Raw genomic sequence first — 24,101 nt, forward strand, 5'->3', positions numbered from 1 at the left:
GAAGACTAAAGATATTTTTTCCTGAAAACTAAAGATTAGTCAAAATGATAAACTCCTGTCTGAAACTTACTGAAAAGTGTTAAAGTGAGAAATAAAAAAAAAAAAAAATACTGCGTATGCATCTGAAAACTATACCTGAAAAAAACTGAAGAAGGATTAATACTCTTTCTTTTAACTCAAGGCAAGACTGTAAAAAGTCTGCATGTGATTTCTGAAATCATACAGGCGCACGAAGTATCACCTCAACTGAAAAAGATGATGAATATGGACTGTAATGTTTTAAAGACCCTTTCCTTATGGAAGAGGTTATCAGCTTGTGCTGATAGGGAAACTGTTATCACACCTTTAATTCTACAACAGAATCCGTACCACTGCTTAACTTCTCTGAAAATCTGAACACGGTGAGCATACCTGCAAAACTCTCATTGACTTCTTAGAATATTTTGTCTTTTCCTGAATGCCAGTTAGCAAAGAAGAGAGTATTAAAGAGTGTCACCCCCAATAAGCTGCTATCATTAAGAAACCTCCAACTGAGAGCACAAACCTGAGGCCCAATACTGCCCCTCTGAGTGGTGATGAGGATGGAAATAGAATGAGATTGAACTCCTCAAAACTTCAAGGAGGGCTGAAACCCACCTCAATGCACCTTTGATCTCGGCGGTTCCAGCAAGAGAAAAACAATGCTCTTACAAGAATACAGAAGTACGCAGGAAACTTCTGCCCAATTGTGTGCTTTATTTGTCTTGTGGAACTGATCCAGTATGAAGCACTGGTTTATCTTTCTTTACTCCCCTTCTTGAACACCAGGACGGTAATGTTCTTCAGAAGTAACCCACACAGAGAGCTCCGCACGTTGTTCTTTCAGACTTCAGTACGCCAGAAAATTGCATGTTACAGTACCTACAGGGGTCAAGATAGATTCCTTCCTTAAAGCCAGTTAAGGGAAAAATTCCTAGTTATAGATTCCCCGGGGGGGTGGGGAGGAAAAGACAAAACACGTTATTTTTGAGTCACTAAACTACTTACTAAAAAAACCCAGAAAACTAACCCCAAACTTCACAGCCTCATATACATAAAATAAATCCTTGCTCTTCACTTTCACCCCCCCTAAAAAGCCCCTAACTTAGATTATTTTTTAATTGTTAACTTGGGATTCCGTTGTTGATTTTAGCCATCAGACAGTGACAAAACACACATCCCAATTATTCTCTCAAAATCTGGCTATTTACTGTAACAGCCAGAAATTATATGATCCTGTCTTACCGCTTGGGCTTTATGAGCTACGCATTATATTGTTTTAAGCCCCAGAATAACCGTCTTTCTTTACCAATTTTCCACATCAGTGTAGGTGTTTCAGTCAGATCACTAGCATTGAATAAACTTGTGAGTGAAACCATAAAAAAAAGCTACTTGTTTTTAAAGGTGACTCTGTAACAGGGATAAGAACTGAAAGTTGCACCTTTCAGCCTCTGCATTTTTGTCTTTGTTTAGAATGCTTGAGGAAGCCAGCCGGAAGGAAGAAAGATTATGAATATCTAGAAACTAGCTGTTTGACAGAAACAGAAATGCTGATAATGAGTGGGTTGTGTCTGTCTTTTTTGGCTGATCACAACAGAGGTCTGAAGCAAAACAGAAACTCTTGATATGTTTGTGTAAAGAGGCAGTAGCATAAGGGCGGGCAGCAGGAGTTCAGCTGAAGTTCAGGGCAGATGCTGCCATTAGTTTACGCTGCAGGAAAGTAAAATTGCTTCCGGATTTACCTCCTCCTCCTCCCGACATCAGCGCTGAGCCATGCTGTGTCGCAGAGTCACAATGTCAGTAGGAAAGCAGTCTTTTAGCAGGATACCACGTTCACGATGGCAGTCCAGCTCTTCAATAAATCCATACCAGTAGATGACTAATCCAGGGCCAAATCTATCAAGCAAAAAGGAAAAAAAAAAAACGTACGTGATTGTACTAGGTGAACTTTAATTACCCACCTCTGCGATTCCAACACAAGTAAATCTGTTAATTTCACTGCAAAATTGGAGAGAGTATTTGACCTCCATTTAATTTTCAAATTTTAATCAATGTTGAATTGATAGATGTTGTTAATACCTTAATCCGTGAATAAAAATGCTATTTGGAGACTCAAACAATCCACATCAGAGTTTTGGTTTTTTCCTTTGAAAGCTCCACACATACCAGTAAAAAAAGACCTATGCCTTAAATAATGTTTAGTAATTTTCATGCATACAGAAGTCTCTTTTCCCATGCGCTCCGCTTCTTCAGATTTGGGCACGCAGGTGTTAAAAATACAGGGGTTTATGCAAGTCCCAACTGACGCACATTATAATATCATGAAGATAACAACGAATCCTTAAAATGTGATCTCTACAGTGAGCTATTATTCAAGTAATTATTAACGTAAAGCACAGTGCAGAAAGAAATAGAAAGTTTCTGCTGTAACGTCTTTGAAACGTGCCTCAGGAATTCCTCAGATATTGCTAAGTCTGACTGATCCCCACTAGGCAATCTCAGGAAGTAGCCCCATGGACTATTTTACCCATCAGGAAGTTCAGACCTTCAGGCTGGGTTCATAAAGAAGTAATCACTATCAATCACTGTATACTGCGATATGTTTTGCACATCAGTTTCACGTTTTTCCTACTGAGAGCACTTAATTAAAGGGCAGCACTACTTTTGGTGTAGTGTTGCAGGAATTTTACAGTGAAATCATAAATTATGAATGTTGGGTTAGTAAAAGGATGTCTAAAAACAGAACTGCTTTCTGTAGTCTAACATTACAGCAGTCTGCACAACATTAGGCCAAAAAGCTTTTTCTTTCCTTGATTTATTATATGCTGTAGTGAACTTGCCAAAAACAACAGTGCAGGATGAGCTGTTAGATACCGTCTGTACAAGAAAAAGTTCAATAGAATGTCATGTAATGGTTTATACGCAGAGCTGTGCTCAGGACTCAACCAATATGGTAGCCAATTTTTGTTAATGTTTAATTATAATAAAAATGTGTTGGGGGGATGCACGGTAACCTAAATGTCCACTTAGCAGACAATACAAGCACTCCGAACGGCGGGTAGTGCCAGACCGGCTTCACTAGGGTGGTTTCTTTCCAACAATGGAGGGAAAACTCTATTTGATGTGCTCATGTAATGGAACAGGCATCAAAGGAAGAAGAAACCCCTGTGGCTTCCTCCTGCAGTTTCAATTAGATACGGTAGTTTTTTGCCCGAAACTGCTGCGTAGTGTTGTAACATTTCGGTTTATGGCGACTACTCTTCAGCCCAGAAGTGGCCGCAGTTTAGTGGCAAAGTAAACTACCCCTCAGCGTAGCTGAGGCAACACTGGCAAATGTGCTTTTTGCAACTGAGAGATGATTTTTGAAAGCGGCAAGGTTAATACTCTGACAAATCCAGCTACGCTAGCTAACGTATGTTTAGCATTGAATAAAGCACAGACTAAAAAGGGGCTCATACGGAAGGACGATGCTGCCTGCACCCAATCGCTAAGTTTTCTCTGGCTGGCCAACAACTTCAGCCTCTACCGTCTCTGAGGACTTCTCTCTGGTTGCCTTTGCTGAAGTTCCTGTGGGGCCAAGACGTGCACGCCCTGACTGTAAGGAGGAAGCCAGCTAGCCTGGCAGCAGCGAGGAGCAAATGGCAAGCGCAGCCAAGGACTGATGCTCTCTGCCGCCGGTAACTTGCCATGCGGGATGCGCCTGCTTCTGTTATTTCACAGACTACGTATCTGTTCCCACACCGAGCAACCACAGAAAAGGGATAAGCGGGTGGGGATGTACTTATGTACTAACCAAAGTTATTTTACCAGCAAAAATCCCCAGAAGACAGGGAGCAGCCCTTACGTTTCTAATGGGCTATTTTATGCAAGGCAGAAGCTATGAAATGCGCACAAGTACTTACTCATTACGAGCGTGTGCGCCAGGTAAAATCTTGGTGCTAATGAGCAGCTGCTCAGCCCAAGTTCTGAAGGGCTCATTTTGCTCCGTGTGGCAGTCTGAATCCCCTACCCACCATAAAATGCATGGGGCACTGTGCTTAAGTAATTTGCGATGTTATTTTTTGAAATTGTAATTTTTAATAAAATTAATATTTCGAGACCCCTCAAAAGGCTAATTTATGTCTTTCTAGCAAATCATCACAGCTCAAGCACAATTCTTCACGAATATTTTGTGCTTAAACATTATGTTCAGAAATGCCAAATTTGATGATAAATTTATATACAAGAACATCTGCATACTGTTAATTGCAGGAGCAAGTGCATCTTTAGCATAAAAACGTCCATCAATCCTGCTTTTGACTGTGTTATTACAGCAAAACTATTTGCCCTGTGTGCCTAGGTGGCACTTTTTTCCACTGTATCGTGTGATTCCTTCCATTATAGCTCTATATTACACAGCCCATATGTGTGATCACATAAAAAAAACATACCATACTTTTGTTTAAAAACACTTAAGTGCAGTACTTAAGACCAAAATTAACTTGTTGGCACATTAAGCATTTGCCACTGACTATCAGGAACTCCTGCTGCTAAGTGCTAATTTCTCTCTCATTAACGCCCAGAGTTGGCAAATCACAAACAATGCCACTGGTTAATTACTGCTGCCTTAATTTGAAAAGACACTTAACCTTTTTGTGTAAGGGGATGAGGTAGGGAAGTGTAACCTAGAAGTAAGAATTATCCTTTTTTAATTCGACTCTGTCCAAAGTGCAGCTATGACACCATGAAGAACGAAACTCAATGCCATGAATTACGAAGTAAAACTACAAATTTATTTCTGCATCGATCGTAACATTTAACAAGTTAGTGACTATCCCTGGGTTACACAGGACAATAAACTAAAATGACAGAATGCTTACTTAGTATTGCTATAGAAAGGGGACTCATTTAGTAGCTCTGAGGAGGAGTAAAAAACTTTGAATGTACCAAATAGTTCTAAAACCACACAGATACGGTATGCGATATAGGCCACGTTATCCCATTTCATATGAAAGACACACTGGAGAAAGTTTAAGCTTAAAACGAAAATCAAGCTTAGAAGGTAACAAACTATGGACTCCCATGGATTTTGCTCTTGCTCAGAAAAATTGTATAAATCCCTAAAAATGTGCTTAACTTGTATTTTTCCTCCCCTGTCTTTAGTTCTTACCCTGAAAAGCTTAGGTGTGAAGGTACGTGGCCAAAAGTTATACAAAACTGTAGTTTTACCTATTCCAGTGAAACTATTACTTTTAGAATTTTACTTTTACATGGAGTTTCTTTTTAAAGCTGAAAAGAAATCCAAGTAACTAAGGTTTGGTTAATTCCATTATCCAGTAAAAGACGAATAAACAGGAAATATAGAGGCAAGCTTCCTTCAGAATGTAATATAGCAAGTGAGAATTGTCCACACAGGCTGCATCAGTTGACTTAAAAATCAGCCCATAAATATGTAGTTATCATTATATAAATCCCGGTTTAGCCATTGCCTAGTCTTGACATTAGAAGTTGTCACTACAAGGCAGCAAAAGCCAACCTAGCTGCGCTTCAGTGTGGGGTCAGAGTGCCAGAAGTGCCAAAAAGGAGGGAGACAGACTTAGACCCCGTGGCACGGCAAGAAGACAGCAGGATTATAAAAGTTCATGGGGTACTTGAGGCCTAATTTAGGCTTGATATAGAAGACTAAATTTAGTCTAAGTACTACGGGCAGCAGACGGTGTCTTTCTAAGAATCAACTGAAGGACTTTAGAGAGATGCTGGAGATGATAGTAAAATACAGTTTGAGTATAGTTAAATATAGTTACAGGCTCAACAGTGCTTTAGATAAAACTTATGTCTGATCATACGACTCTAAATAAGTCAACTTTACACTAATTTAAGAGTGTTCAGAGGATCTTTTGTACTGATTTAATGACACCAATTTTGAAAGAAACCCATAGTTTAAGGAGTATAGATTTGTACATCGATAACCCTGGGACACTGGGCTTTGTTCTTGGAAAGGAGTTTCACAGAGATATGCTGAAAAGCCAGGAAGGTAAAATTCAGATCACCCAAAGCCAAATGGTTCTTTTTCTTAAAAAAAATAATCGCATCTTTGTATAAGCCAAGGGATCACTTAAGAAATAAAAAGGAAAGAAAAAACTAAGTAAAATGTGAATCTGGGTTTAACTTGCCCTCCAGTTGAACCAGTTTTGTGCTAGAAAAGAAAAGAGACTTTTATTTATTTATCAAAGTGGCCTAGTAGGCTCACACATATTCTACTTCACTTCAAGAGAAACTACTTTCTAGTAACGTCTTTTCTTCTGGAATGTCTGTGTGGGGTCCATACCAGCTTCTAAGCATTTGCCTAGACATGTGGCTGTTGCGAGTGGATTTTTTCACCATCAAAAAGCCTTGCATGTGGTTTTATGAAAAATGCATTTTCAACACACTGCTCGATGCTGAGCAGAAATGTAAAACATCTTGCAATTGTTTTAAAATAAATGTTCACTTTATTTATTCTTAGTCTATTTGTCATAGATGGGTCGTATGCATCTCAGTGTAATGTAAATAATTTTGATTCCAAAAGACTCTAATATTGAAATGCTGGCATATGAATTGTTATTTCTAATATGCATGTATTTAAGCAAATATTTTATTAAACAGATTCAGATGAGTATTCACGTTATACAAAAGTGTAACAGTCTACCTGGTTGGTGATTTTAATTATGAAGGTCACATCTGAATGTGTCTTTGAAGGACTGCATTCAGTCCCTCACTTTTTAATATCAGATCATCAACAGTGCCAACTAAAAAGCTGGCTTTGTTTCCTTGTTTTTCTTTTCAAATATCAAGGAAATTAGAGCATTACCACTTGTATATCACTACTTATTTCCTGGGAAAAGGGAATTACAAAAATTCACAAATAAATTATTAAATTCTAAGTCAATTTAACATGGTTCTTGAGAATCACAGTTGTGAGCAAACTGGTTTTACTTGTGGTACTAAGAAACCCTGAAGATACAATAATTAAAACCCTCTGTAATATCTAAGTTTACTGTTTAAGGACTCACAACTTTATTTTAGCATACTTGTAGAAGTCTCATTTGTGTCAGTGGAGGGAATTCAGATATTGGCGGAACGAGGCTAGTAAGCAACAACTGCAGACCACATTTTCAAGTAAGGTCAGTTGGCATCAGTCAGCCAACTTCCTTACGTCTAGACCAGTTTACTACTTCTGATGACACAGCGTTATATATCTTGGCAAACATTTAATAGCCACTGCTCAGAAACTGACTTTGATTAGCAAGAAATCTTCCATTTAAACAGCTACCACAAGCCTGGTTCAGGATAGTTTATAACAAGATATTTCTCCTACTGATAACAGAGTTTTAAAATCCAGTTTATGCTGCTTAAGGTAAAATTAAGCAAGTAAAACCTAATCTGCTTTAAGCTTTGATGTTACCACAGTGGTTGGGGGAAGTCTTATTTTTACTGAAGACAAGGAAAAAAATCAGTGTCTATTAATATTCTGTGAGACTCCCATTTCCAGGGAGGTTTTGACTCAAAAGCAGGAATTTCTTTTGGGCTGAGAAAGGTAGGCATTTTCATGAATGCCAGATATTGATGTTACATGCAGTTGATGTGGAAGGTGGAGTTGTCAGGCAAAAAAAAAGGTGAATGGAAACTAATATCAGGCCTCTGTCTCTGTAGTCACACCTCTCTTGGATATGATTAAATCTTACTGAGCTTTTTTTTTATGCTAGCTGTCTTTTTATCTCTGCAATGAGACTGTTAAGGCATCAATCAAATAGCAGCGTTTCATCAGGCTTATAATATGATTTAATTGCTTTTGGCATTTGGAGAAATAAAAACAAATCAAGTGATATTTATGTGGATGTAAGAGACCATTTTAAATATTTTAGAATTCTGCATAGCACAATTTTAAAATGCATATTAATAGAATGCACCAAAACTGTGCAAGTCGCTGTCATTAAAATATTATAAATACAATATAACTTTTAGCTGCATAATACATTTTTAATAAACAAACTGTCGAAACACATTATTCACTTACACTTATTCATTCAGATCTGAGTAGTGTTCTCCAGGCAAATAAAGGAGTTTTATAATCCTTAATGACAAGTTAGGGTTTTTTTAAAATATAGTTCTCATGGAAATTAACTTTTAAAAGCTATGATTAAATAACATTAAGGTTACACTGATTTACAAGGATCAAGGCTTTCTAAGTGAAGACTGATGCAGTGAGTGAGAAAGAAAACACATACTGGCTCAAGGCAGCTTGTCATTAAGACAAGAGCGCCTTGACTGAACTTTGAATTTCTCAAGTTTTGTTGGTTCTTGTCCTAACTTCTATTGGAATATATTATTTTGTTGTTTATTAATAGTATTCCAGATGCTCGTCTCTCAAAGTGGCTGTGTGTACTTATGGTAAAACATTTTTTTTTTTTCCAGTCTCAGCATCTTCAAAATCAGGTAGATGCTTTGCACATCAGACTGTAAGGTTTTATGCTGTAAAGAGAGACTATAAGGTGCCTCTTATGCCTGCATGGCAGGATTGGGGTGATGTACTGAAAATTAACATGGTACTCACATCAACATTTTAGAAAAGAAATCATTAATCCTTATGCTGCTGGACTGTTTCATGGAAATTATGGCCAAAGTTGTCTCTGGCTTTAGTGGAGATGACTTGGGTATGCATTTTGGAAAACTGCATTTTATCTGCCTGGGAAGTTAGTCCCAGTATCTATCTAAAAGAGATAGTAGACAGTGTTCCAGGTACCTTACTTGGTAATTTGGAGATAGGTCCGAGTTTCCCCAAACTATAAGGATCATACATCACTTAACCATCTCAATACAGGGCAAAGTGACTTCAGGCACCCTGGTTGACAGGCATAACTAAGCAAAAGAAGCTCAACCAAAAAAATCTCAACCTGAAATACACAATATAAGAAGGCTTTCTACATCTTCTTTTTCAGAAGTTTCATAAATTCCTTTCTGATGGAGAGAGTCTAATATTCTATATTAGATGTTGCATCTACATATTTGTCTCTTATAATTCAGGGTTAGCACATTGATTTGCTGTACCTCTACAAGTGCATTAATGTGTTCCTGTTCAAAGCAGCACTACCCTTCCATCCTGCAACACACAATTTGACAACTAGTTTACTAAAGCTATGCTACTTCTATTTAAGTTGTGCTACCTGTATTTACCAGTTAAGACACAGCAAGAATGTTGCTATCCTTTGGAAAGGCGGGGAGAAAAGGTGGTTGTTTGCATTACAGAATTATTCCATATATTCCATATATATATATTCCATATATTGTATTCCATTAAACCCAGGCAAAGAACGGTGCTTCCTGTGAGGTACTTGCTCGCTACTCAGTTTCCCTGAGAAAACCTTATGCCTTTAGCTCACTCTCCAGAGACTGTTGATGCAAGGCCACTATTGTTTGATTCTGCACATCTGAAGCTGTGGATCACTGTTGAGAGGAGTTACTGAGGTTATTTCAAACATTTTGTTAAACTCACAGCAGTCCTCCCAAAGGAATGCTTGACTGCGAACTACCTCTTATCCCGGGTGACAGAAAACATGAGAAAAGCTTTTGAGTACAGTTAGATTGAGGTCCAGGCAATTGTAAGTGCTGGTCAACTCATGTTGCCATTAGCTGATTAATAGTTGTTTATTTTTAGGGCTGGAAGTAACAGGCCATCCTAAGGCCAGTGCAAGATGATATCTGAATAATCTGTGAGTGCCTCATAGTTTGCAACAATCCTTTCTTTCTGTGCAGCTGTTTTTCTGGTGACAGTGCTTGCCACAGCGATAGGATATGCCAAAAGTGCATTTAACAGGGGACACAGAACTGCTCTCACAGCAATTTTTTATTGTTTAACAATTATTGTAAAATAGAACCAAACTAATTGGAAAAGTTGTTCAGCAATTTTTGATAGCAAAAATGTTGATAAATAAATGTACTATATACCTGTGCGTTTAGCATTTGCTGAGTATAAATCTTGGAGCCAGCATTAAAGCTACCTCAAGACATTTTGAATGAATTATTAGACAATTCTGTATCTCCGAATCCTTATACACAAATATACAATAAAACAAACAATGTACCAGATGAATTAACAAATGGAGGACAGCTCGTTTGGGCTTCCAACTTCCCAGATCAGAGAATTAGTCCAAGACTGGATAGTAAATCACACTGAGTATCTTCACACAATGTTGCTTGGCAGTTAACTGCCAAACACACTATTATGCATAATTGACAGGCAGAAATATTTTATGGCTGATGCCGTACTTAAATTTACTGTCTCTCAAAGTGTAAGTCACCTATCCATATTAAGCAGGGAACAAACGAAAAAGAGAGTACTACGTCTGCTGCCCATTACTGTGGCACCTGATGCCCACCCAGAAGGAAAGCAAACACCTCCTCTGACCTGGAATATTGTTGCTGCCTTTGGAATCTGCTGGCAAACTAATTGTGCCTGGCATTCACCCTTTTCATTACAAATCTATCACTTCGGTCTAATGCCTGAGGCTCTTCAGCTTCTCTCACAGTTGACACATATACCCAGTATCTGTACAAACCAAGTTGGCCTGGCCCCACTTTGTATTTGAAAATAACTTAATTTTTAGTTTATTATTCAGAAAAAGAGTGCATCCTGAAATATATGTCTTAAGTAGCAACTTGCATCACCCGCAAAACATCCAGTCTCTCAGAAGACTACAAGAACGTTTCACATGGTTTTAGGTGGAGACTCTTTTAGAGACTTTAGGGTACCATCAAGGCAATTTGTAGAATTGTTACATTCATCATTAGATCAAATAGGTGCATAACTGGGGATGCACAAAGAAATCTACTTTCCTTTTCCACAAGGAACAGCTTTTTGCCTTCTGTCTCCTTCACTTTATACACACACACACACGCTCTCTTTATTTGTATCTATCAGCCAAACACAGCTCTACTGCATGCACCTTCTGAAAATTCATACTGCTATTTAGATTTATTTACAAGTTACTTGTTCTTTCTTAGTATATACCAATACTAGAAACAATTTCATTTCAACTTGCTTTGCTTACTATACACTGAACCCTTCTGGGCTCACGATTAAGGTACGGAATTCTGTTCAAAAGCAAGATACACAAATGTATGTTGCCAAGTAAGGGAGCCTAGAAGGAGGGAGAGGAAGAATCAGAGGAAAATACTATGACCTGTGAAGGTTTAGAAACAATAGCAGATTAGTCGAGATAGCCAGTGACATATTACAATCCATGTCTGATGAGAATTGAGCCAGAAGTCTGCAACATGATAAAATCACATTAGTATGAATATTTTCCCTCATATAAGAATATGTTGACAATAGCAGAAGACAAGTTGGACTCCATATTCCTGTGGGTTGTTTTTTTTTTTTTAAATCTTTGCCTTGCAATTGCTAGATTGATCTCATGTCAAGTCACTTACTCTATATATAGCATTTATATGTTAGCTGTTCCCAAAGATAGTATGCAGGTTATTATCCCAATAGCCACAAGGTCTCTGTATTAAATATAGCAAAATTCTTTTAGACAAATTCAAAACAAAGAGTGACTATAGGGTTTTTTTCCCAAAGGCCAGTATAATATACACACCTGTTCTATTCAATTGGAAGACACCGTAAAAAACGCTGTATTGAAAATGGGAGTCATCAGTGGGTAAGATATTAATAAAACCCATGCAAAATGTTGCAATATTAACATTATGTCTGATACAAATATTTTTCTCAGATTTTGCTGGTTTGTGTATGTGGTAATCATAATTGTTAAATATTTTTAACATTTTAATAAAACACAAAGGAATAAAAAAATCCATTAAGCATAAAACTTCTAGTACCAAATAATCTTTTCACCTTAACTCTTTTTCTTACTCAGTTTTATTTTATATCCAGTGTATTTTATAAAAAAACATTGTTGGGTGGCAGTCTTCTAAGGGCATCAAAGATAGCACCACCAGTCTCTTTTTAAGTGAAATAGAAAAAAAATATGAGTTATTGAGCTGATAGTCCTATTCAGTCTTGCTCCCTTTAAGACAAACACAAAACTAACAGGAAAGAAAAGCAACAACAAGAAGAAAAATAATGAAATACAGCTTTTCCCTGCACAGATAAATTAAGCTTGCAAGTAAGCAGCTTGGAACATCACGAACAGCCAAACACCAACCAGTTTTACCAACCTTTCTGAGACTGGGCTAACTTCCACCTGAGCACAGTTACCTTCCTGTTTTTTGGTTCTTACATTGCCTAAAAGCTCAGAGTAAGTACATGAAGTGATAATATTAGCATTGGTTTTGAGCAGCTGTCTTTCTCTCTCCTTGGGCAGCCAAAAATTGCGAGAACTTTTTTGTTTCTTATTTACTTTTTAAAGCGCTTATTTTGTGGTGTTCTGTGTACGTGACCGCAATGCCAAAGCACGCCATACGTTCAAAATGTAACGAAGGACAGAATGGCTCCTGAATTCCATGGTTGCTGTACTCTTACAGGAACCTCCTGAGAAAGCTGTCTCTCACACAGCGCAACTTGTCATGAACAGCCATAATGCAGCTTAAGGAGAGGCGCTGACATAAGGTTTCCATCTGCTCCAACCTGAGCACAGATCACTGAATATGTTGAAGACAGGAACGACACCTTCAACTTGAACTGAGTAATGGAAGTCCAATATAGACAATAAAAGATACTTAAGATATTTTTGCTGTCAGTCCCCTCAGTTTATAGCACTCTTGCAAAAGAGGAGGGTTTTACTGTCCGGTCAAGCTAGACCATTGTTAGCTGGAAAGTTAAAAAAAAAAAAAAAAAAAAAAGAACCAAACCCAAAAGGAAAAAAAAAAAGTAGAGTCAATAAACAAGCAAGAAGGGAGAACAACTGCACCTCATTAAATTACGCAGTCAGTGAACATTTAGGCAATTTGAACTACTTCCTTCTACTTCTAGGATCTCTCCAGACAAACCCCTGACTTCTGCTAAAGATCTGAAAATCTCTTACTGCACCTCTGAGGCACCAAGTTTTATACAAATTAGTATTTCTACACTCAAGGTAACTTTCACACATAGTTTTAAATAACTGAATTGACTTAGAGGTAGGCCTGTGCACAACAGACTAGTACACCTTACTTAGATATCACATATTACTACATGCCAACAGAAATACGCTCAGCCAGTCTGGCACCATCTTCCTGAAGAATGAGATGAATCGGCAATGGGATTTGGAGCTTTTCAGCACCAAGTCTTTGCTACGTGGAATTCCTCTAATGGCAAAGTTATTTCCATCAGCTACTGAGATGCGAACTGACTGATTAGCACTTGAAACAGTGTGCTATGTTCTGTCCCGGTTCCAAAAACCAGTTACCCAGTCAAAAACCCCAGCTGCCTCATACTCCTCCTCCTGTCAGAAGGATCTGACAGCAAGATGCGTAAATGGACACAGGCATACACACTTTTTTCCTCAAGCCTCCCTAGGCCTAAAGCACTAGGATGAACCGGTAAAGGATAACTTGCACTGCTCATACAGGTATTGTATATTTGCTGAGGGTAAATAGGACTGCCACTTAGAGATGGAATATCTCTCCCTCTCCACAACCACTAAATCCACATTAACATTTTTAAAAGCTATTTCTAAAGCCGTACCAATAGATTAAGCATTATTTTTTTATTAAGTTCAAAGAGAAGAAAGAGTACAGCTTTGCCTGCTTTACCTGACTTCACTATGGCAACAGCAGAAAAACAGTAAATTCAGGAGATTGAGAGCTATACTTCCAGCTGAACCAGCAAAAATAAGAATTAAAAATTAATTTATAATTTCTTGATTACCTACAGGGACTTTTGAACCATTCTTTAATTTAAAAAAAAAAAAAATCAAGTCAGACCACATCTAAAATGATAGAAATGGTATAGAACAGTATAGAACAGCTTCTATTTGCTTAATGTTTCCACTTTAATGTACTTATTTGCTTTCATTTGCTTAACACTGCCAATATTTAGTACTGTGCAAATTTATGGAAATCTGACTTTAAAGAGCTTTGTGGTACTGAGTGATTTTTAATTTTTTTAATATACTTATACTGAAGTGGCTTGATGAGTTTCTGGAATAAATGAAATGTAACTGAGTAGCACGTAATGATGTCTTGTGACATGCTGTGAGGTAATACAGGCAGTAACATGTCATCGTTGTGGGTAAAATAAGCTGATTGGTTTTACACTGGTTTACTTTGCAAAAAAGTCTGTCCCACGACTATAAAAAAGGATGGATAAGACCTGACAGATTTGTAAACTTTTTCCATGGGCATTTAATGACAGTTGTGCGTTTGCACAGTACCTTGCTTCTATATTGCAGGAGTTGGGAGATTGTCTAATATTTATGTTAGAGGAACCCAAACTGTATTTCACTTTTTAGAAAACAAAACAAAGCCAAACCAGACACTATATTTGGATTGCTACTGTGTAAATACGTAATAAACAAAACCTAATAAAAAAGCAGATGTGGTGACAGTAAAGGGAAACTTTTGCCTTGTTAATATCACTGTCTGGCAGCCATGACCAATCTTAGAATGTTTGTTGTCTTAAACAGTAAAGATCCAAAAACTAAAACAAACATTTTTTAGCCAGTGTTCGTTACCCACTTTTTTACCGCAGATAACTGTTCTGACTTTTGTACACGATCTGCAGTTTAACTAACATGCCTAAAATATTGCTACAGTTCTTTTCAAACGCACCCGCAGATACGCAGCCTGTAACAAAGAAATGATACTTCCCTTTGCTTTCCCACAGGAAGAAGAAATCAGTCTGCATACCCGTTGATCGGTTAAGGGATGCGAAGTCATGCAGCTAAGGAAAGGGCAAAATAATCCTGTGAAGCACTGGGAAAGAGATTTTCAATAAAACTCTAGAAATATTGCGTTTCCTTAAAAACTTGCTTAGCCCTCATTTGGAAACTGTAGACAGGCCATTGAAGACAGACATATAATAGCCAGATATGGAGCAAGGCTACTGCAATGTCCAGGGAAATGGACAGTTGCTCATAGGAAAAACCAGATGAGTTCGGCCTTTCCAGCCTCGGAGAGCAAAGGCTGAGAAGAGGTGTAATCGTCCTACACCAACACATCAGGGACGCCAATGCTCTGGGTCTAGAAAAAACTTCCAGTGAGGGCAGCGGGACCAAAACTCTTTAAATGCTTTTAAAATCCCACCTGCTAAGTTTAACAAACAGGTTATAAGACATAGTGTTTACGATAGCTGGGGACAAGACACAGTGACAAAATCTTACACATTTCTAAACGCAGTACATGAAACTAGTAACGCAAAATACTCTCTCAAGCATTTTGAAATATCACCACTGCTAACAAAATTAAAGACAGATCCCAATGTTTTTTCCCTGCCTGAGGAACAAAGACAAATGCCTGTATAAGATGATGTATATTTATAAAATGAGATACCAGAAAGTTATTCGGAATGCAGTAAGTTTTAAAAAAGGGAAGATTAAAAGGAATCTCATTTTCAAATGAGCAATATGAATCTGAACCATTGTTTATTTGCCCACAGACACAGCTTAATAATTTAGTTTTCATATATAATAATGGACCATCTGATTTTTATCAAAGGTAACATCTTCAAATTGCAAAGGTTCTCTAGGCTTGGAAGATAAATACGTAAAGACAAGCAAACTTTTCTAACTGAAGAAGTATAGACAAGTTTTCTAATTTCTCTTTTTGTTTTTACAACACATACACACAACCTCAAGCTCTTCTGGTTCAGTGTCATCCTGGTTACTCTTGCCTAATCCTCAAGCCTAGAGGAAAGTGAGCAATCAAAGATACGTAGAAAGAAATGTAAACAACCACCAAACCTCAGAATTCTGAGTAATAGCTCCATCACTAGTTCCCTGTCCTAGGTTTCAAGGAAAAAATATTTTATTATCTGTAAGCAACAGCCATGATACTCATTCCATTGTTGTTTGGGTGGGGTTTTTTTTTTTGTTTTTTTTTTTTTTTAAATTAATTTCTGGGTTCCTCTGCATGTAATGTACACAGCTCTAAAAGGTTCCCGGGACCAGGTGACCATCTCCTCGCCCCTGACCCACCTGGAGACATGAACTCAATGTGGATACTGCAGTTCATAAAGCACGGAGCAAATCTAATGGTAAGTGAAAGCATAAAATTCTCAGCAAGAATTTTTACCTGTAAAACAACTTTCTGGCAGAGGTAAGTGTGACAGGTGGGCTGCCTACTCATGGAGTACAATGCAATGCCTGCCACTTCCAGCAAACTTGCCCGCAGAAAAAATGGCTGAATAGGGCTGAACATTTTTACTTACAAACAGAGCTTAACTTAACAGTAAAACTGAACAAAGCAATAGCAACTGAATCAAATGTGACAGCAAAACCCCCATTTTATGCACACACTTTATTACAGTTCTTAACTTTGTATTTGTATAGCTGCCAAATTTATGCTTCAGCATGTCTAAAACTGAATTACAGACACACACACAGTGGTAATTTTCTTTACAGTCACCTACCAACTGAACGAGTGAAAAAGGGGGCGACTATTCCAGAAAAAAAAAGTGTACACTCAACCCCTTTGTCTTCCCTGTCCAGTCACTTACAGAATGAAAATATTTACTGTAAGGACGAGCCATAAAGTGTCAGAAATTAGATTCAAAGTGTAAAGAAAGAACTACCTCTATCTACTTCCATATACTGCTTCTAGCAAGAATCCTTTTCATATAACACATGTTTTTGGGATACTTAAAAAATAAGAGGCATGAGAGATGAAAAAAGGTTACAGAATATACTGTCACAGTGGATTTAGTCTTTGTGAAAATAAAAATGTAAAAAGATATGTGAAGCAGAAGTGTGGTGTGAAACATCTGGACAACAATTAAAATAAAAATCCAAAAAGCATGATGATAGAAAAGCAGGCACGGCAGCCACAGTCCTCATTCAGCATTAACTGACACTTGCCAACAAACTTGCAATGAAGGCTGATGAAAAATAAGCAGATACTAAATGATGACTCCTAAATGTTCAGCCAGTTTCAGAAATATAAATGGCTGAAGATAAGTTACATGAGGAGGAAGCAGCCACCTTTTCTGACTTCATATATAGGGCTAAGTGAAATATTATCTATTCTTAGGATTTTTCCATAAAGCAAGAGAAACAAATTCAATAATTTTAGTGTACTATCAGAGGTGAGTTTAAATATGAAGCTCTTAATTTACAATATTTTAGCCTGATAGTTTAGCTTTTTCAATGACTAAAAAGAAAAACAATCCATGAATTGTAAAATTAAATGCCAGTTTTTAAAATATTAATTGGAAGTAGTAAGCAAACTTGTTTTCAGATATTTCTGACTTACTACTCTATGTTAAAAAGATCATCTTTAAACGTATTTTTTCTGTCTTGCCCAAAGACTAATTATTTCAATGCTACCTTTACAGTAAGTGAAGGGTAAATATTTGGCTCTCAAGAACGGTCTTATGGGAAATGTGTATTATGTTTACTGTTATTTGATGATGAAATGTCAACAGACTAAAATATTTCTGTAATAAATTATTCCATTCAATAAAAGCATCAATAGTTTGCCTGGTTTTAAAATACAATTTCACTATAATGCATTGAAAGAAATAGCACTAATGTAAAAGCCCTGCCATGTGCATTAGTCCATATTAAACCACAGCCCCCTAGTCCCCCGCTTTAGTGTATTGTTAAAGGTCTGACAAACCCACAGCTACAAGGAAATTCAGAGATCAGACTAAAAATCTTTACTTACCACTTTCTGCCTAGATATAATAATTCACTGACTGTATTAAGCATAGGCCAGTAATTCTGAATTCCCCGTCTTTGTAGGTTTAATATAAAACCATTACAATAGACAGCATCTTAAAAAATGAGTGCCTACCGTTAAGGATGTTGTGCATACACACACATATATTACATAAAACTGTTTATATATGTGGTCTTTTTTTTCAAAACATGCGGGGGGCCAAAATGTTTTGATTACTTTACTAAAACACAAATGAAAAAATATTGACCATTCAGTCAAGAGTTGCAGCCATTGGACTGTATGATAGGGACCTTCCAAATACAATTGAAGAAAATGTATCTCATAAATAATGCTCTGCCCATTAAGGTAAAGACAGTCAACTGATAGTTCACAGGATGCAATATGAAAAAGCAAGGTGGTCAGCATGCCAACAAGGAAATTTTTGCAAGAGTTCAAAATGAAGAAAAAATATTAACGAACAAAAAATTACTCTTTTCTCCATATATAGTCTAATTTACTACTTCTGATTTTTATCCCTGTTTTGAAGCATTCCATCTCATTCATGATTTGCTCAAATGAATGGAAGGTAAATAGATGCACTGAAATCTCTCACGACACTAAAGCATCTCACAGTTGTGTATTTTAATTTCTGGCATACAATATGATCCGTACTTAATGGATCCTCTGTTCTTATGCCATTTTGATTATATCAGCATGTATTTTAGTCATTGATCAGCAACTCCATTTATCTTTTATATCACAATTTGACATCAATACAAGAAACGGGATGAGATGCAAACAAAATGATATAGAATTACTAAATAATAGTTGATCATGAATTGTATTTGCGATGCATGACTTGTCAGTACTGGATTTAACAGCAGGTAATGAATGCTTCTTTGTACTGCACTCCCAGAAATTCAATAAAAGCAAGAAAAAAGCTGCTTTCAGAGTTAAAAAAAAAAAAAAAATTGCAATTACCGGTTGCTAATCACATCTAAGGATTATTGGTCTTTCTTACTAAGAAGTCAGGGATGGACATTAGATGCCCCTTCATAGTTACTGTTATCAGTGATTTGGTGGTCTCAGGTGGATGTCTAGTAAACAGCAGTTCTTCCAATAAAACCCTGCTGTAACTGGAATACTCTCAGAGTTCAGCTTGGTCCCAGGAAGTTACTTTTCCAGTTGTTATTCCCAACTGTACAGACACCAGAGAAGCAGCGCAGAATGCACTGTACCACTGTCCGGCTGAGCAAAATCTGGAAACTCAACCCTTAACATTCAAGCAGACGTTTCACTTCGACTTTTGTAACAGAAATGTTGAAACTTATGAAAACTTTGTTCTCTGTCCAAAACTGCCCCCAACAGCCAACAAAAAATTCCTAAACAAATTTTCTGGAGTGACAATGATTATTTTTAAATAAAGGAAAGAAGACTACTATAAGAAATCAAAGCAACAGGTCATTTTGATATCTGATAACCAAAAGGAATGTTTTGGCATAAATGAATTTATCTGCACTGCAGTCTGATGAAGCTTTTCAGGTTTTTAGTACTTGCTTATCTTTGTTAATACACTCAGGCATGCATATATCTTCTGAGAGGTCTGCTTTAATGGCTGAGCTTTAATGGCTCAGCAGACAAGGAAATGTTAAAAGACACCAAAAAATTATTATTAGTTTGTTTTCCATGAACAATGCTATCTACTTTTAGACCTCCAGAAATGCAAGCCTGATCTATAAATTAAAACAACCCAAACCCAAAAAATGGAAAACAGACAAATTAAAAAAAAAAACCCAAAACCCACCCCAAAACTGGAGGTAAGCTTCATAACAAAAGAAACATTTTCTGCCAGACAACTTTAACCCAGTATTTATTTTGCATTTTACTGTCCTGTCTTTTAATAACTAAAGTTGTTTATAAATATGTGAAAAGATTCCTGGGGAATAAGCTCAGAGATAGAGCTAACCTGGCGATTTATATATTGCTGTAATATAAAAAAGGGGCATAGTTATATACATGTTTACATATACATGAAGATATATGCATATATAGGTGAGAGAGAGAGAGTATGGTCACGATGGGATGCCCTATGCTAAATTACACTTCGCTACATTTTGTTTTTCCTCATGACAAGGCAAATGTAGTGAGACTTGAGTAACTTTACAACCAACTCGGTGCACCATCACTGCTTTGCATTCCATAAATTTTGCCTCTGGACAATCTGTGTTAAAAGAAATAAGGTTTGTTCCCCACACCCCCTTCCCCCCTGGCTAAATATTAAGTATAAATTTATTAAATTGATTAAGGAAAAGTATAGGATAAATAGGAATAATTTGCCCTTCACAGTGCAAAGTGTGACTGCTTTTAATTACAGTTTCATGGGATTTACCTGAACTCCATGAGGGCAAATGCTTTCTTTTTAGAATTAGTTTCATCAGGACTTCAATACAATGCATTAAAGGAATGTAAAATATTTGTTTTGGGGTATTATTTATTTTATTAGTTTTGTAAACCAAACAGACTGTACAACTTACTTTCAGTGTAGGAGTTGATTCCATATGTGCAAAATCAACATGAATACTGTAACACAACTTTTATTACAAGACAAACTAAATTTAGCAAGACATTGAGCTGAGTAAAGAGAAAGTTGCATATTTTCTGAATGACTGATTTTTAAGAATTAAAAAAACCAGAAAGCATTGTTAAAGTAGGTATTTTTATAATATATTTACAGCTTGGCAAAAAAACAACCACTCTTTACTTTTCATACACTGGCTGAAGTTCACTGCAAAATAGTTTTTTGCTTTCACTGATCAGTTTGGAAAACTAGTTTGGAACTTTATTACCCTCCTGGCCAAAACTCTTAATTTGTTAGTCTGATTTTACCAATGGGTAGAGACATTTTCTGTGTGCTATTACTATCTTTAAGCCTAAATAGCTTTCTCCTAGCTGTTTAACCTCCGATGTACCTAGAGAAAACAAATATATTTGCTCATATTTAGCCCACTTACTCTCGGATATATTAGGACAAAACAAACATGATGTACTACAGATTGCACTTTTTTTTTCCTCTACTGAAAGTGACTGAGCACCTAAAGTGCCTAATTTGGAGGATAATACTTTAGTTGTTTTAAGGAGGAAAACATAAGAGTGTTCAGTACCTTCTAATCATATACATTTAAACAAAAGTCAGTAAAAATTCACCCTGAAGTCAGTAAAAATTCACTCTGAGAGAAGTCTGGCTTGAGGCTTGGTACACATTATCGGTGCACATATTCCCCTCATTTGGCAGAACAGATTAGTAGACAATCTAAATTGTTGAAGTATGAAATGTTCTCAACCTCAGTATCTCTGAAAGTTCCAACCTTATCATGTTGGTTATCCACAAATACTGAAGTATACTGAAGTATATAAAGACACTCAAACTCCATACACCTTTTAGCACACGCATGTTGTAGAACCATCTAACATATTCACATGGAATTAAGCATGTGCCCACTCCCTTACCTACTGTAAATAAAAGAAAGTTGGTGTTCCTACAAACAGAATGCAACCTTAAAAATAATTTTGATATAATATTGAGTGGTAAAATACTGTATTTATTGTTACAGGTTTTGTGGTTTCTGTGAACAGGAAGCTATATATATATACGCTAAATAATATAAATCTGACAACAACCTATGATCTCTAAAATATTTTTAAATATTAACTGATACCAAGGGGAAGTGCTGAGAAGTAGGCAAGGTTTACTTTAATACATAAAGTCAACCAAACTGGGTTTTTTTCCTGAATGAGTGTAATACAATAAAAACACTCTAAATTCATCTTTTCTTACTATGTGATAAAACAATGTTAGCTTATAGAAGCCAATTACATTGCAATGTTTTTTCACCATTACACTTTGTGTTTTGAAACTAAATTAGATAGCTCCAGTGACAACAATGAAGCTCCACCCTTTTATGTTAGCTACAGAATACTTCTGTGTTTTTTAAACCCAGCTTTCACCATATTGAGCTTGTTTTTCATAGAACAACATTATTAATTTCCAGGATGTGGGCAGTTTCAAACTACTTCAATTTATCTAGAGAGTGGTATGTTAATTTCCACTAACCACAATTTGACTAAACCTAAACATGTTGTCTGTTTTACATTTTACTTGCTAACAATAAAATAAACACTTTCAAATATAATAAATGATATTCAAATTGACTTTGTAGTCTACAGTGAGGCTGAAGTAAGTGCTAAGTCTAAACATTTTCTAAAGAGCATATAATTAAATTTTAGGAAACAATGTTTTCAGGAAACAATGTTTTCTTTGAATAACATGACTGATTCAAAATAGGGCCTCATTTTTGAAGGCTTCTGGCTATATCAAAGGGTTAATTTAAGCAGGAAAATAAATTGTTGACGTATGACTAGATAACATGAGACTCAGTAATAAAAAATGCAAGTCCCTCTTCTGCTGTTTCTCTTCCACATTAATGAAACTTTTATGTTTGGTATTAAGTCATGCCTTGATCGGTTCAGTTACTGCTGTCAGGCTACCCTTCCACCCCCAGATGTTGGAATCCTGCTCTAGGATCACTGGTTTTACTAGTGTGACCATAACAAGAACATTTTGCTTACACAGGTATGGATATGGTAGACTGCCATGGAATACCCAGGCTGGAGTCAGGGCATGGCACTGAAGTGCACAGGCTAAAGGCAGGCGAAAACCAGACTGAAAATACTGCTACTTCTCAAAACTGGTTTTAAGAAATCAGAGGCACATAAACAGGAATTTCTCCACTTTTTTTTTTTTCTTTCCAGGAACCATTACTGTTCTTTGTCCTGTTTACAAACTCAGAGTTCAAAATAGAAACCATACAGTAAATTTTCTACTTCCCTTTCACACATCTGAGTCTTCCTTTACTGACATCACATTAATGTAGGAAGGAGATAACAATGTTGCTAGTAATGAAAAAGATGACCTACCCCCAAACCAATCTTTTACTGAATTGGGCCTCCCTTTGTAGAATTTCCCATTCCAGACATCTAGAAGGTAATGAGATAGTAATCGTTCACATGGCATTTTTTATACTTCTTTTTAACTAGGAGAAGCAGCAGATATTATTCTAGCCCCCGATGGTCCTCTTTATTGCTGACAGTGCATTTTCAGTAGGTGATATATAAATGTGGTCACACACATCCATGTGCTAACCAAGTCCCTCATACCTAACTTGGACTCTTGATGCTGGGGTCCTAAGGAAATCTGTATCTAACTGACCTTTGCAATAAAAAGTAACATGCATGGAGTCAAAGGGCAGTAATAGGTGCTGTGTCCCCAGCTGCTCACGGTGAAATAACTGGCTGTCAGGATTTACAAAACCAAACCATAGTGGACAAAAGTTAGTTAAGGCTACTACTTAATAGAAACATACCCAAGTGAAAGCAGTATGGAAAAACTTTTTGATTTGTGACCTACTGCTTCTATTTCCTCTTGTTGATACTGCACTATTTGTAGATACTACACTAGGGAATACTTACAATGTCATTTCAGTTTTCTTTATACCTAGGTTGTTGACACCCCAGTGTTAGGTCACAGTTTGCCACTACCGCAATGTGTTTCAGCCACTCCTGGGATTTGGAAGACCTCAATTCAGATCTGTAGTGACTACAGTCCCCAGCTACCTGTGGCTCACCTCAGTATGGCACTGAGGGCTTGGCGTTGCCGACGCAGAAATCGTACAATCCTGCATTTGCCACGGTCCTGGTATTTTGTTCCCTGCCTACTGGTTTCTCGTAACAAGGGCTGCAACTCTTCCAATCAATCTGTAAGTTCAGGATTATTGTAGGTCTCTGGTGACAGTATTTTTTGCAGTCTTTTGTAATGCTCACACTTGTAACTGATGGAATTTATCCCATACATGCCCCAAATTCCAACAGAGAAGGAAAACCTTGAATCCAGCCTGCTAGATATTGAATCACGGGCAACTTTGCTCCCTGTAGAAATGTGAATTAGTTTTCAAAACTTGGGTGATTAGGGTCCACACTCAGAATGAGTAACAGATAATTAGGTAAATCCAAAGTAGTAAGTTACTGCATCTTTTCTAAGGAACTCCAATTGTAAATATTTCTCACTTAATAATTTAGGATAAAAACCAGCTAGCACTCAAGCTAGCTATAAATTACATCTTGAAATCTAGGTTAATGAAACAGATACAAGTAAAAGCATTGAACAGATATGATAATAATATTTAGAATAAATTGTTCTAGAGCAGAATTACTCAATCTCTGCCCTCAAAGCAAAGCACAATTATAAACACTGCACT

At 36.9% G+C, this 24,101-nt stretch overlaps 1 protein-coding gene across 1 annotated transcript in view; it reads right to left on the reverse strand.

The window, feature by feature from the left end:
• Window positions 1-1,778: 1,778 nt before the first annotated feature.
• The window catches only part of CDIN1 (CDAN1 interacting nuclease 1), a 127,093-nt gene continuing 104,770 nt past the window's right edge, over window positions 1,779-24,101 (reverse strand). Inside the window, exon 11 of the mRNA XM_075712802.1 lies at window positions 1,779-1,914. Within this exon, the coding sequence (XP_075568917.1) occupies window positions 1,779-1,914 (136 nt within the window). The remainder of the gene's footprint in view (window positions 1,915-24,101) is intronic.

This window comes from Pelecanus crispus, chromosome 6 (assembly GCF_030463565.1).
Source record: "Pelecanus crispus isolate bPelCri1 chromosome 6, bPelCri1.pri, whole genome shotgun sequence".
In the NCBI taxonomy this organism is placed as follows: domain Eukaryota; kingdom Metazoa; phylum Chordata; class Aves; order Pelecaniformes; family Pelecanidae; genus Pelecanus; species Pelecanus crispus.